At 48.5% G+C, this 14944-nt stretch overlaps 1 protein-coding gene across 1 annotated transcript; it reads left to right on the top strand.

The window, feature by feature from the left end:
* The first annotated feature begins 68 nt into the window (after nt 1-68).
* On the top strand, nt 69-14944 carry AMBP (alpha-1-microglobulin/bikunin precursor). The gene is made up of 10 exons (XM_007178151.3): nt 69-274; nt 1474-1616; nt 3222-3298; nt 4252-4368; nt 4847-4948; nt 5724-5770; nt 11655-11736; nt 13175-13342; nt 13668-13841; nt 14559-14944. The coding sequence occupies exons 1-10, from the start codon at nt 158-160 to the stop codon at nt 14588-14590; spliced, it is 1059 nt and encodes a 352-aa protein (XP_007178213.2). The 5' UTR covers nt 69-157; the 3' UTR covers nt 14591-14944.

Below are 14944 nucleotides of genomic sequence, written 5' to 3'. Positions count from 1 at the left end.
ATTGGTCCCGGCTGAACAGAGCAAACAGCAAGGTCATCTACAGCCACAGACCCGTTCCCCAGCCCCAGTCCGTAGCTGCCTCGTGCAGGGAGGTGGTGGCTCTTCTGTTCCCAGCTGGAGCCTGTGAGTGACACCCCAGGCGGAGGAGCCCGGAGCCATGCGGAGTCTTGGGGCCCTGCTCCTGCTGCTGACCGCCTGCCTGGCGGTGAGTGCCAGCCCTGTGACGACGTTGCCCGACGACATCCAAGTGCAGGAGAACTTCGACCTGTCTAGGGTAAGGCTGGCCTCTCTGGCAGCGATGGCAGGGTGTCCGAGCGGCTGGGCCTTGCTGGGGGGGAGGGGCAAGTCCGAGGCCCCGGGGTCTCAGTCTCCCCGTCTGGAACTCCACGGGTGGGTCCCTCAGGGCCCTTCCTGTTGCTCAGACTCTCAGGGATTTGTTGAAGCTACAATTCTGCATGCACCGTTCTGTGGGCCTCCAGGCTGACATTCTGAGTCAAAGGTCCTCACGTCTGAACCTGCCCTCTCGGGTTCCCAGGGGAACCCATGCTCTGATTAGAACCCACCCAGAAAAGGCTCTGTGCCGACTGCTGCCCTGCGGCCCCCAGCAGCACTGAGGGTTTTGTGACCCTCCACCCCGCAGCCCTTCATCCTTCAAGTCCTCACCTCCCTCGCAGCATCTGTTAGCCCGTCCTGGGTCCTCCGCCCTACGTGTGGGGTTATGGGGAGACGAGAAGCACAACAGAGGTCAGGCTGGTGGGATTAAGAGGCCCGGGAAGGGTGCTGTGTGTGGGGAGTCTGCCCTCCAGCCCCAGTTCTGCCCGAAGCGCTGAGTGACCTTGAACGGGGCCCGCCCCTCCACCACCATCCTGGGTTCCGTCAGACCCTTGTAGCCGTGCTGGCCTGAGGACTTTGCTTATGTTCAGGGATGAGGAAGGGTTGTGGAGGAGAGGCGTGAGGAGAGGGCCTCTGGTGGTCAGGGATGGCGAAGGGTCTGCAGGGACCTGAGGGCCCTTTCAGGAGAAAAGAGGCAGCAGGCTTGCCCTGGGTCAGACGCAGCTTAGGGAAAGGAGATACTTCCTAACACGGAGGTGTGGGCTGTGTGCAAGGTGGTGAGCACCCTGTCCCCGGAGGAGTAAGACAGGACCCTTGCTTTTGGGGAGCGGCGGTTGATGATGACCTCAGGGCTTGGAGATTTGGACCCCGTCCAGGTGAGCAGCCCAGATCCCGCATCTCAGCAGAGTCAGGCCCTCTGCCAGCGAGGTGGGGCCCACCTGCACCTCTCCTTCCTAAGCTGGCCGCAATGCCTGGAGTTCCTCCATGAGGGCTCCATCCTCCCTGGAAGCCTTGTAGCCTCCAATTACCTGTAAGACATGATCACTTGGGAGGAGAAGTCACTGAGAGGAGGGAGGGGGACAGATGTCCTCCAAATCTTCCTCGAGGTCCAGATCCTCAGAGCTTGTGGCTGCCTCCTAGATCTACGGGAAATGGTTCCACGTGGCCGTGGGTTCCACCTGCCCGTGGCTGAAGAGGTTCAAGGACAAGATGACCATGAGCTCGCTGGTGCTGGGAGAGGGAGCAACAGACAGGGAGATCAGCGTGACTAATACTCACTGGCGGTGAGTGGGGACCCACCCCCACCCCACCCCACCCCCTGCCCTGGCTTCAGTCACCACCCCATCCTAGAAAGTGACAGGTCTCCACTTCCAGCCAGGACTTGGCCCTGAGCTCCAGACCTCTCTGCTGCCCTCCACCAGGGCATCCCTTTCTAGTTGTCCCACCTACACCTCAAGGGCAACGCCCCCAACACTGTGCCTGCTTTCCAACCTGCTCTTGCTCCTTGGGTGTCCCTTAGCTCAGTAAGGGCACTTCTCCCCCGCCCCCATCTTGGAAAGCTGGGTGGGAGGCGGCTGTCCTAGACTCCTCTTTCCACTGCCACGGCCATTCGATCCATCATCAAGCCCTGTCCCTGCTCTTCCTAAATCCCTCCAGTCTGTTCACTTGTCTCCTCTTCACCGCCACCATCCTGGACCAAGCCACCTCCCTTTCTTTCCTGGTTGTCTACAGTAGCCTCTCTACACTTCTCCCCACCTCTAATCGCCAACTTTCCATCCAATCCTTTTGTCACCCAGCAACCAGAAAGACCTTTCAAAAACTCAAATCTGCTTAAACCTTTCCAGAGCTCCCTATTGCCCCTAGGAATAAAATTCAACTCCTTCAACATGGCCTTCCAGCCCCCCCTGCCCCCAACCCCTAAGCACTCACTGTTCCCTGCCCCACTCTCTGCCATGTACTCTGTGACCCACCCAAGTGGACCTTCTTTCAGTTCCTGGAACCCTCCATCCTCTGGACCTTTGCATCGGATGTTTCTTCTACCCAGAAAACCTCTCCCCACCTCCCTGCACTAATTCCTATGGATCCTTCAGGACTCAGGTTCTTTGTCACTTCCTCCAGGAAGTCCTCCCTGACTCCCCCCAACCCAGGTTCAGGTTACATGCCTTCTTCTGTGTTCTCAGAGCACCTCAGGCTCCACCCCGCCCCTTGTGGCAATTCTCACGCTGACTGCATCTGCCCCTGGCCTGCCCACCCACCCCACTCAATTATAAGCTCCATGAGGGGACAGGGTCTGTCCTGCCCTCCTCTGTATCCCCAGCATGTAGCACAGTGCCTGGCACATAGATGCTGCTCATTAAATATTAATAAGATAAATAATAATCATTGTAACAATAATACCTAATAAGTGCATAGTGTTTACTCTAAGCTTTTTGCATATAATATCTCAGTTGATCCTCACAACCACCATATGAGGTAGAAGCTATCATTATCCCCATTTTTCAGATGAGGAAAATGAGAGAGAGACAAGAGAGACACAAAGTAATACATGAATTAATGTGTTAGTTCATCATTCTGACTTCACGGTGCCTAAGTATGATGTGCAGATTTGCTTAAGGAAGCTGATTTTTAGTGCTGGGTTTATCAAGAGGTTAGCATGGATTAGTTCCTTTTTTTCTCTGTCCCTCTGTTCCCTCATGTGAAATTTGTGTCTCCCAGGGCTGGTGTGAGAATTAAACCAGATATTTGGAAATGTTACTTTCCAAATTACAAAAAAAAAAAAAAAAAAAAAAAAAAAAAGAAGGCATTTAGAAGGACCCTGCAGGAGAGAGGGGTGTCAGGACCATGGTCTCTGCCAGAAGTTATCTTTCTTTTGGTTTGTTCATTTCCAGGAAAGGTGTCTGTGAGGCGATCTCTGGGGCTTATGAGAAAACAGGCACTGATGGAAAGTTCGTCTATCACAAACCCAGTAAGTTGAGTCAAAGGAGACATCTACAGTTCCCTCCTTTGCTAAAAGATACCTGATGTCTTAAGCTCTCTTTCCTTCTGCCTCAGCCCTCTCTGCCCCTACAACTTTTCCTCCCATTTTTCTGCAGTCATCTAGCCTCCCTCCCAAATTTCCCCCTCCTTCTCCTTCTCTCTCTCATTCTTTCTTTTCTCTCTCTATCTCTCCCCCCGCCCCTGCCCTGCCATGCACGTGCTCATCCAGAATTTGAGTGATGGTGCTGAATGCTGCGGATAACATCAAGATTTCATCAGTCCTCATGTTAGGCATCTGCAGTCAGCTGATAAAAATTTGCTAAGCATCTACCATATACAGTGTGTATGGTGCCAAGTGATAGAGGGACTTGGACATGAATTTAATCATTAATCCAGCAGATGTTTACTGAATTTGCTCTATGCATCAAATAATCGTGTCAGGGGTTGGATGTTTGGGTAGGTGAATGGTTGGATAAATAAATGAGTGAGAGAATTAAAAAATGGTAAGTGAATATAAGTATGATGGTCGATTAGTGGGGTAGTCAATCAATCATTTAATAGATAAATTGATGGATTAATGGATGGAGGAAAGAAGGAAGGAAAGAGGGAGGGAAGGGAGGAAGGAAAGAAGGAGAGAAGGTAAGAAAGAAAGAAAGAAAGAAAGAAAGAGAAAAAGAAGGGAAAAGAAAATGGATGAATTTATGGATTGATATATGATGAGGATGGATGGATGGAATGATGGTGGTTGAATTAATGATGAATATATGGAGGAGGTGGATGGATGGAGAGAGAGAGAGAGTGAAGATGGATAATAAATATATGGAAGGGATGGGTGAACAGAAGGATGGATGAATAGATGATGTGTGGGTGAATAGGTGAAGGATCTCAGGCTAGAAGCCTTCTGACCACTGATCTTTTTGTCTTCCTGCATCTTCCATGCAGAATGGAACATCACCATGGAGTCCTATGTGGTCCACACCAACTATGATGAGTATGCCATTTTTCTGACCAAGAAATTCAGCCGCCGCCATGGACCCACCATTACTGCCAAGCTCTATGGTAAAGGCCTGGAACATGATTCACTCGTTGGAGCTGGGGGTGGGAGGAGACCTGCGATTTAGGGAAATGGAGTGGGGAAGAGCAGGGAGTTTTGCTTTTTCCTTCTGACAAAACTCCAGTTAAGGGAAAGGTGAAAACATTTACTCTCCCTAGAGGAGGTAGAGCTCAGTCTCCCATTTGAGGTAGAATCCTCTTCTTTTGATCTTGAAAATTCCAGAGAATTCCAGGGCCTTCGGGTCCTTAAAAGAACCAGTGGAAAGAGAGCTGTGTGGGGAGTTGGGAGACCCGGATGGGGAGCCTGGGAGCGACACCTCCTCCCCTTCTGGAGCTGAGGTTTCCATAAGGGTATCAAAGAAATGGAATTGGGCCAATAGTTTTCAAACTTCCCCGAAATGAAACTCCCTGGGCAAAATAACGTCAGGCCCTGACGGCCCAGGTCCCTGTGGTTCTAGGAGTCTCCCCTGCTTCCTACTTGCAGGACGGGAGCCGCAGCTTCGGGAAACCCTGCTGGAGCAGTTCAGGGAAGTTGCCCTGGGTGTGGGCATCCCTGAAGACGCCATCTTCACGATGCCCGAAAGAGGTAAGTGACACCTCCGCCCCACCTCCCACTTCTGTCCCCGTCTTATCCTTGACGACCCCCAGAGCACATCTTCCCAGTCCCTGGGTCTTTCCCATAACCCCCTGAGATAAGCTGGGCTACGATCCCCCTCCCCTCTTTATAGAAAAGGCAGCTCGGGCCTCTGGATTTGCTCCAAGTCACACAGAGCGTACCTGGCGAAGCTGAGACTAGACCCAATTCAGCGTCCCCTCTGCTGCCACCTGTCTAAGTTTGGTTATAGCTAGAATCCATGGCTACCTCTTGGGAGGCAATAGAGTGTTGGGGTTAAGGAGCCTGGGCTCTGGAGTTAGAGCACCAAGATTCAGAGATTGAGCTGGGTGGCTTCTGGCTGGTCACCCTTCCAGAGCCTCATTTCCTCATCTGTAAAATGGGGATAATAATGCCTCCTTTAGAAGTTGCTGTGAGGAGTCAATGAAATAAAGCCATTAAATACAATGGCGCCGCACTTGGTGTCTAGTAAGCGCTCAATAGATATCAGCCGTGAAATGCTGGTTGGGGGGTGGAGACGATGCAGGTTGTGACGGTGCTGCAGCCACCAGTCTGTCACTTTTCCAGCAAATGACCTGCAGCAAGCCGTGGCGGGGGGGAGCCATCCATGAAGTGGGCTAATGCACGAGACAGGTCCCAGCGCACGTCCCGCCTGACACGTAGCCATTAGCTCTATGGAAGAAACAAAGCCTGTCTGGGTCTGGGACGTCTGCGTCTCATTCCCTCTCTCTCCTGTCCTCTGCCCTAGGTGAGTGTGTCCCTGGGGAGCAGGAGCCAGCGCCCGCTCCACTCTCGGTGAGCACCTCTGCCCCCCACCCCATCCCCATCCTGCCCACTTAGGCCCTGCTGTGCTGGTGGGCGGGGTCGTTGAGAGAAGGCAGCGATGGGCATGTTCTGCCATTGGGCTAATTGCTGCCCCATCTGGATGTCACTTTCCTCTTCTGTGAAATGGGGTAATTACCTTTACCTTCCAGGTGCTAGAATCCAGTGACATGTTAGAAAAGGTCTTAGCATAGTGCCTAAAAGCAGTGACATACTCAATAATGAGATAACGATACTCGATACGCAATAAATGAAAATAAAGTCAAGTGATCCCTAAAAAACGCAAATCCGAGAGCAAGCAGCTTCTCAAACCAATGACTCTCCTGTGCTGCCTTTTGATTCGCGGGGCTTCCTTCTTCTGTTTTATTTTCCTGCCTTTTGCCATATTAAGTCTTCATTCTTTCTTTCTCTGATTATTTGGAAATTATATATCCTAATTTAGTCTACTGCTGTGTGTGTATATATCTATACATGTGTATGTGTATATAAGTACATATACACATGTAATATTTATTTTAGAAACATATTCTTGAAAATTTGAAAAAATACAAGAAAGCAAAAAAAAAAAAAAAAAGACAATAATGTCCTTATTCCTACATAGAATTAACACTGGTAACATATTATTTGTTTGCTTACATATTTTTTAGAAAAAATTACCATTGTTATTATAAAACTAACATACGATCAGTATAAAGAATCAGGGCTTCCTTGGTGGCGCAGTGGTTGAGAATCTGCCTGCCAATGCAGGGGACACGGGTTCGAGCCCTGGTCTGGGAGGATCCCACATGCCGCGGAGCAACTAGGCCCGTGAGCCACAACTACTGAGCCTGCGCGTCTGGAGCCTGTGCTCCGCAACAAGAGAGGCCGCGGCAGTGAGAGACCCGCGCACCGCGATGAAGAGTGGCCCCCGCTCTCCGCAACTAGAGAAAGCTCTCGCACAGAAACGAAGACCCAACACAGCCATAAATAAATAAATAAATAAATAAATAAATAAATAAATAAATAAATAAAGAATCAAAACAGTGCAGTATAAAGGTATAAAAAATAAGTTTTAAAAAATTCCACCGGGCTTCCCTGGTGGCGCAGTGGTTGAGAATCTGCCTGCCAATGCAGGGGACACGGGTTCGAGCCCTGGTCTGGGAAGATCCCACATGCCACGGAGCAACTGGGCCCGTGAGCCACAATTGCTGAGCCTGCGCGTCTGGAGCCTGTGCTCCGCAACAAGAGAGGCTGCGATGGTGAGAGGCCCGCGCACCGCGATGAAGAGTGGTCCCCACTTGCCGCAACTAGAGAAAGCCCTCGCATAGAAACGAAGACTCAACACAGTCATAAATAAATAAATAAAAGACCGTGAATTTCTAAAAAAAAAAAAAAAAAAAAAATTCCACCACCCAAAACCTACCAGCAGTCACATTACTCCGGTAATCTTGACCTGCATACACCTGGAGAGGGGCAGATAGAAGGAAGGTTGGATAGATAGAGGAACAGATTTAAATATGCTATTATTAAATGGAATTATATTACAGATGCTATTTCTAAATTTTAAAAGGCATTCCTTGCAGTTTTACTCAAATTTAAAAGGGCCCTGGGGAATTCCCTGGTGGTCTAGTGGTTAGGACTCCACACTTCCACTGCAGGGGACCCGGGTTCGATCCCTGGTCAGGGAACTAAGATCCCGCAAACCGTGTGGAATGACAGGAAAAAAAAAGCCCTGAAGTTTGAAGGTTTTAAAAAAAACTTCAAATAAATATTTATTATCTACAAGAGATTTACTTCTTAAAGAATGCTCTAAATAAAGTCAAGGTTATGAACTAATATTTAAGAGGCTGGCATCGCTATGTATACTTTTAGAGAATATCTGTTGTCTACAAGATTTGGAAGACAGACATCCTCACTCCCAAACTTGGTTCCATCTCCTCTTCCCTTTTGCTTTTACGTTGTCCAGACTGATACCATCCCCATTCTGCTCTGTCACCACGATTCCCAGACATCTAGTAATAGTTCTATATTTTAATGGAATCTACATTCACCCTTAGTGAATATAACACAGCTTCTCCATTCCTGAGTTATTATTTCTATTAATCTCTTAGTGCCATTTTTTAACCAAGTGCTGTTTTCAAGGAAGGTTCATGGGTGTTTTAATCCCAGAATTCTTCCCTGTTTGAGAATGTCTGCCCATTTCCTTCATCCTTGAAGGATATTTCGCTTGCGTGTCAAATTCTTAGGTCATGTTTTCTTTCCCTCAGAAGAAGCTTTGTGTGCATTGCTCCACTGTTCTTCCACACTGATGATCGTGGCAGGGAAGCCTGAGGCCAGCCTGATATTTCTTCTCCTTGGAAGCAATTTGTTTCTTCTGCCCAGATGCCTGGACAGACTTTCTCCTTGATAAGAAGTCAGCATCTTAACAAGGACATGTCTTGGGGTTGAGAGTCTATATCAAAATTTCCTGGAATACACCGTGCTCTTTCCATCCATGGGTGACATTTCTACTGTATTTCAGTTAACTCTTCTTTCATGATATGGAATTCATCTTCTATTCACTTTGTTGAGTTTTGCCTTCTCGCGAACACTTGTTCTCTCATCCTGGAGCATCTTTATCCTCCATCATGTACTAGCTTTTCTCCAATTGCTTTTATTTGCATCCACTGGGATTGTCTCTTCTGTGACAACCCTTCTATTTAGCAGCATCTGTTCTTTCTGCTCCTCACGATTCCTAAGTTATTCACGAGCTCTGAACTGATGCTGTTTTGCTTCTCAATTTGTTTATTTAGGCCTGGGTTCTCTCTTCATCTTATTCTGTCAGCGTTTACCATTTCATCTTTGACTCTTGTCTTAATACGTGCATGTTCTTATTATGTAATTCCGTAACTTGAGGCCAAAGAGGGATTTCCTTCTGCTTCTTGAGTTATGTTTTCTTCTAGGTTGGGTTCCCTACATCTACATGGAAGGAAGAGACAAAGGGAAGATCGGGCAGAGGAAGGAGGAGAGCTGCAGGGCAGTCACAACAATGCCTCAACCAACCCTATAGGGAGCTCTGGAACCAGGACAACCCTTGGGAATTGTCCCACGATGGGGCCAAGGGACAGAGCCTTAATACCCTATGTTGATCAGTCTGGGAAGGGAGCATGATCTTGAATGAGAGGGCTCCCTTAGCTGAGGTAGTCTCCAACAGGGGCTGACAGTGGGTAGCTGGGAATATAAATCCATTGCTGATGGGAGGACTTGGCAGTTCATGACCATGTCCACCACTGGACTCTTGGGCTCTTTCTCTAGTTCAGGCTCCTTATTCATTCATTTCTGAAGTGGGTCTGGATAGTTTCTGTATCACTTCTTTTTATCTGACTCCTGCTTAGTCCGTTTTAGCTAGACTTTCTGTTTATTCTGATATGGTGGCCTGGAAGTTTCATTTATTCCTTGGCTCTCTTCCTGCAAATATGAGCTTAGTCCGCTCCCACCCAAATTTAGAGTAAGGTCTGGGTATTTTGCGTTCCATCCACTTTTCTGAAGTCCAGAGTTGGTAGGAATACACTCGCTTTGCATTCTCTTTGGAAGGACTGATAAATATCTTATGGGGAGTCATTCCACCTAGTTGGGGCTGGCAGCAAGGTACGTCTGCCCCCCAGTGACACCCCCTGGAGCATTAGATTGTGTAGCCCCAGAACCCTCACTTAGAAAGAGTCAGGCTCTAGTTTATTTTCCTCTTTTTTTCCCCAGAAGTCATTTTCACTACTCCTCTATCAGAAGAGGAAAAAGATAGGGTTCCCCTCAATTTTCTTCTCTCAGGACTTGGGAGTATTAGGGAGAGTTATCAGAAATTTGATGACTTGCCAGGACTGGGAGTTGGAGGGCAGGTCAGGAGCTGAACCTTGCTGACCTTCCTGTTCAGCTCCAGATTATTGGATCGAGAGCTTTAGTTTTTCCTTTAAATTGTGCCCCTTTCCTCATTTCAGTGGTGTTGATCAACACTTGGGGGCTGGGATTTCTGAATTCATTTTTTGCTGATGGCTCGGTATTGGAGAGGGTAATTTTGAGGGAAATTTCAATCTGCCATCTTAATCCAGATCTCAGCTGAATCTGTGCTTCTTCATGCATGTCAAGAATGAAACAATAACTGATGACTTCCCTTGCAAAAGAGAGAAATGCAGCTTACTTTTTATTTCTTCCTTCCAGGCTTCCCACATCCTCATTTTTGTGGATATAATCTGAGATTGATGTTTATATTTTCCACCTTTTGTTTGGAGAATTACTTTTAACATTTACGTTAAGTTGAATGACCATTTTAACAACAATTTAACCTCAACTCTCTGTTTTACTGGCTTTCTAGTTTACCATCATTTCTTTTCTACCACATCATCCATTTTCTTGTATTTAGATTCCCTTCTCAAGTGGTGGGAATATTTCTGTAAGTAATTTTTTTCTGGAAAGGTACATGGTGGAAAACTACAGGATCTTTGCATGTCTGAGAATATCTTTCTGTGTTTATATCACATGATCAACAGCCTGGTTGAGTGGAGAATCCCTGGGTTACAACCTTTACCCTCTTACAACCTTTAGATATTGCTCTGCCGCTTCTGTCATTAAAATGCTCTCGTTTACCCTGGGGGCCACTACTAGGCTCTTTATCCTTTGTCTCTAGGAAATGTCGAGATAGGACTCTTCATTAATTTTCTCTCATTCCCTTTGAGCCCTTATAATTGAACAACTCAAGTCTCTCTTCAACTTGGAAAACTTTTCTTCTATTATTTCTATATTGTTTGCCTCTCCTTCTAGAATTCCTATTCTGTGAGTTTATTTCTCATAATCTTTAACCTGCAGTTTATTACCCCTACTGTGTGGTTAAATTCAACAAAATCCTTTTCATCTCCAGTAACTTTCTACTTCTCCCATATTATTCATCTACATAACTGTGGGCTCCTGTTAATGTTGATGCAATGCCATCTTGAATTTCATTGATGGTTGAAGTTTTCTCCTGTTTCTTACCTACACCCTGTGTTTAGTGGAGATATGTCTCCAGCTCAGTGTGATTCTTCTGAGTAGTTGCATTATTTAATTCGTTCCATGATTTTTCTCTTTTCCTTCATCCTCACCAAGGAAGACCTATGTGCAACCAGCTTGAGATGGGTTCTGGTAGACAGTGGGAGTCCCTGATCACAGCTTCAGTTGCACCTTAAAAGGAGAAGGGAAAAGTTGAAGGTTACTACAGTTTTACCTTTTCAGATTCCAGGTCTCACCTGTGGGCAGGAAGACTGCCTGATGGCCGGCAATGTCCCTGCTCATCCTTCTGTAATTTTCCCGGGACTGTGCCTCAGTGGACTCTACTCCCAGAGATCCTTTTGACAGCTTTGGCAGCCTGCCCTGCTCTGCAGCCCCCACCCCCACCCCCATATCTAGGAGTATTAGGGTCAATCTCTGGGTCCCTTCTTACTCTCCACATGACTTTTCTGTTGTAAGCAGCTAACGATGGTCTGGTCAGCCCTTCCTGAAAATCAGTCCCACTCACACTCGCTTGTGTAGAAATGCCTTTTAGTTTCTAGTATGGGAATGCTGCTCTTCCCTGGTTCCCAACTCTGGGTTAGGTTTCTTTTCCATTATTATATTCCTCTGGGCATTTCAACTGGAAGCTGGATATGTAGGTATTGTTCTGATTTTTCATTTCAGACCAGAAATCTATCTTGTGATGCCTGTTCTGGAATTCAGGTTGAAGCTTTTGGGAAAACAGGCCATTAACCAATCTAGTAGCTGTGTTTCTGTCTACACCCTGATCCCCAAAGCAAATGGTTTGTTTATATATTCCAGGGGTATAGGGGAGCAGCAGTGGCTAGGTCCCTGCAACAGCTTCTTCTCTTTCTTCCCCCAGAGAGCCCAGCGGTCTGTTCTGCCCCAGGAAGAGGAAGGATCAGGGGCTGGACAACTAGTAACTGATTTCGGCAAGAAAGAAGGTAATGATCACCCCCCTTTTTTTTTTTTTTTTTAAATTAATTAATTAATTAATTTATTTATTTATTTATTTTTGGCTATGTTGGGTCTTCGTTTCTGTGTGAGGGCTTTCTCTAGCTGCGGCAAGCGGGGGCCACTCTTCATCGCGGTGCGCGGGCCTCTCACTGTCGCGGCCTCTCTTGTTGCGGAGCACAGGCTCCAGACGCGCAGGCTCAGTAATTGTGGCTCACGGGCCCAGTTGCTCCGCGGCATGTGGGATCTTCCCAGACCAGGGCTCGAACCCGTGTCCCCTGCATCGGCAGGCAGATTCTCAACCACTGCGCCACCAGGGAAGCCCCACCCCCTTTTTTTTAAATCCCTTTCTGCCACACTCCAGAGAGGAAGGGTCCACAGTTGGCTCACCCCAGCTGCCCTCATCACCATGAAGTCTTTCTTATTTTTCTGCTAGAATCAAGGACTGAGCCTAGAAAAGGCAAATCCAGTACTCTGCCCTGTGCCAGGGGTTATGGGGGGAGAGAGAGGAGTGTAAGGCATGGTCCCTGAGCTTAGGAAGTCTCAGCTCCACGATGAGTAGCGAGTTCTTGGCCTGTCTGTATCACTATGTGGCCTCCTAGCCTTGGCTTTCTCATCTGTACAATGGGATAACAGCCTACTGAGCTGACCTTAAGGGCTCTTGTGGGAGCACATGGGCAAGAACGTGAGAATGCTTTTTGTGATTGATAAAATGATCACTCTCCAAATCTCTCAGCAAACACTGAACCCTGACCCTGCTCCACCCCAGACTCTGTGCTGGGCATTGGGGTCATGGAGACAAACCACCCACATCTTTTTGGACCTTCTGGTCTAGTAGAGGAGGCAGTCAAGGAAGAAAGTGAGGGACCCAAAAGGGAGGGTCAGCTAAAAGGCTGGGGGAGCTTAGAAAATGGAGGACGAGGTGATCAAGGAGGACTTCCTGGATGAAGGGGAATTCATGCTGTGTCCAGATATGGTTTTAGGAAGGAAGGCATTCTAGCATTCTAGGGGCAGGAATGACGAGAGCAAAGGCACGGGGGTGGGACCTAAGGCAGAGGTCAGGCTGGCTGGCATGGGTGCTGGTGAATGCATCATCAACTACTATCCTTACAGAGTCTTTGGGCAGACAAGACCAACACAGGGGATGCTGGGTCTCTGGGTCACTGGTAACTCCCCATGTTATGGAATGGAATGAGCATGGGTTTTTGGAGTCCAACAAATATGGCTTTGAATTTCAGCTCTGTGTAACTCTGGGCAAGTCACTTTACCTCTCAGGGAGTCAATTTCCTTACCTTTAAAATGAATTGAGAATTGTTCCTCTTAATGCAGAGGCGAAAACTAAATGAGATGATACCTGTTAAAGTATCCAGCCCGGTGACAGGTACACAGTCAGCATTCAGTGAGCACTGATGTTCCGCCCCTCCCCAGATTCCTGCCAGCTGGGCTACTCACAAGGTCCTTGCCTGGGGATGATTCAGAGGTATTTCTATAATGGCTCATCCATGGCCTGCGAGACCTTCCACTATGGTGGCTGCATGGGGAACGGCAACAACTTTGTCTCGGAGAAGGAGTGTCTGCAGACCTGCCGGACCGTGGGTGAGTACGGCCCCACCTCTCCACCTCCCCCTGCGCCCCCCAACCCTGTCCTCCAGACAGTCCACCTGCATTGAACAGGCAGCTAAGAGAGGATGCTCCAGTGGTGGAATTCCAGGGCAAGTTTCCTGAAGTCACAGGAATTGCACACTTGGGTATGGGTGACCCTGGGCACCTATGTCGTCTTGTGGTCCCATTTCTCAATCTATAAAAAGGGGTCTAGGTGTTCTGGATGAGCAGGGTCCCTGGCTCCAGGCCCTTTGCTGGGTGTCTCAGGTCAGCGATCATAAGGATTTCCAATGCTCTGCACCTCCCTCCCACTCCGCAGAGGCCTGCAATCTCCCCATAGTCCCGGGCCCCTGCCGAGGCTCCACCCAGCTCTGGGCATTTGATGCTGTCAAGGGGAAGTGCGTCCTCTTCATCTACGGGGGCTGCAAGGGCAACAGCAACCAGTTCTACTCAGAGAAGGAGTGCAAGGAGTACTGTGGCATCCCTGGTGAAGGTAGGAGGCCCGACAATGCCAGGCTGGGCCTGGGGGATATTGGGGTCCAGGTGGGGGAGCCCTGGTAGGAGGTGAGGGTCTGGAAAGCTGAGTTCTGGACTCTGTACCAGGTGACCAGCCCATCCACTCTCTGGGCCTTACAGTTTCCCACCTGTAAAATGGGGCCAAGCCTGAGGCCTTACCCCAGCTGGGATGGGGCACCTGGGCGCAGGCAGAGGGAAGGCAGGACAGGCTGAGTGGGGCAGAACTGGGCTCCAATCACGGCATTGCCACATTTGGGCTGGCCACACTGAGTGCCAATTTGAGCCTCAGTTTTCTCTTCTGTAAAATGGGACAAAGTACCTACTTCACAGAGCCTCGCACGGTCCATATCCATCTAGCAGCAGCCGTTACTAATAATGGTGGTGACGCTATAAGGATAACAGGAATAGCATTCCAGGGAACAGCAGCCATTAAAGATTTCTGTGCCTTATCTCCCCACTGGGAAAAAGGTACCTAAAGTAAATCAGGAGGCAAAAAATCAGATCATTCTGTGGAACACACTCTGGAGATAATCCAGTCACTCCGCAAGCAGAAGTTTCTGGCCTCAGGCTCAGGCTTAAGCTCAGCCCAAGCTGCCGTCCCTCCTCTATGAGGCATCCCCATCCCCTGACGGTCCCCACCCACAGACCCTTGGACGACCCCACACCTACTCCCTGAGCCTCTCTGTGTCCACAGGGGATGAGGAGTTGCTGCGCTTCTCCAACTGACCGGCCCACAGGCCAGAGGTCCACAGGCCACAGGGAGCGCGAGGGCCAGTGTCTGCCCCAGGGTCCCACGGCAGGTTCCAATAAAAACCAAATTGTAGACTCCTGAAATTCCATATCCTGACGATTCATCATGAAGTATAATGAGATGCGGGGAGGGGAGGGGGAGACAAGCTGGGGAGCGGGCATGAGTAACCCCAGCTTTCCCCACATGTGAAAAATGTATGTGTTGGAAATGTAATAGAGCCATCTTCAGGACATGAAATTGGCTATGCAAATTATGAAACATAAATCACAGTTCTGTATAAAATGGGATTGTTTTGTCTTAATAAAGCTACAAGAGTAAAGAGGGAAAAA

This window comes from Balaenoptera acutorostrata, chromosome 6 (assembly GCF_949987535.1).
Source record: "Balaenoptera acutorostrata chromosome 6, mBalAcu1.1, whole genome shotgun sequence".
Taxonomy (NCBI): Eukaryota; Metazoa; Chordata; class Mammalia; order Artiodactyla; family Balaenopteridae; genus Balaenoptera; species Balaenoptera acutorostrata.
Note: the sequence above shows the minus strand (reverse complement) of the source record. Positions and strands in the feature narration are given on the sequence as shown.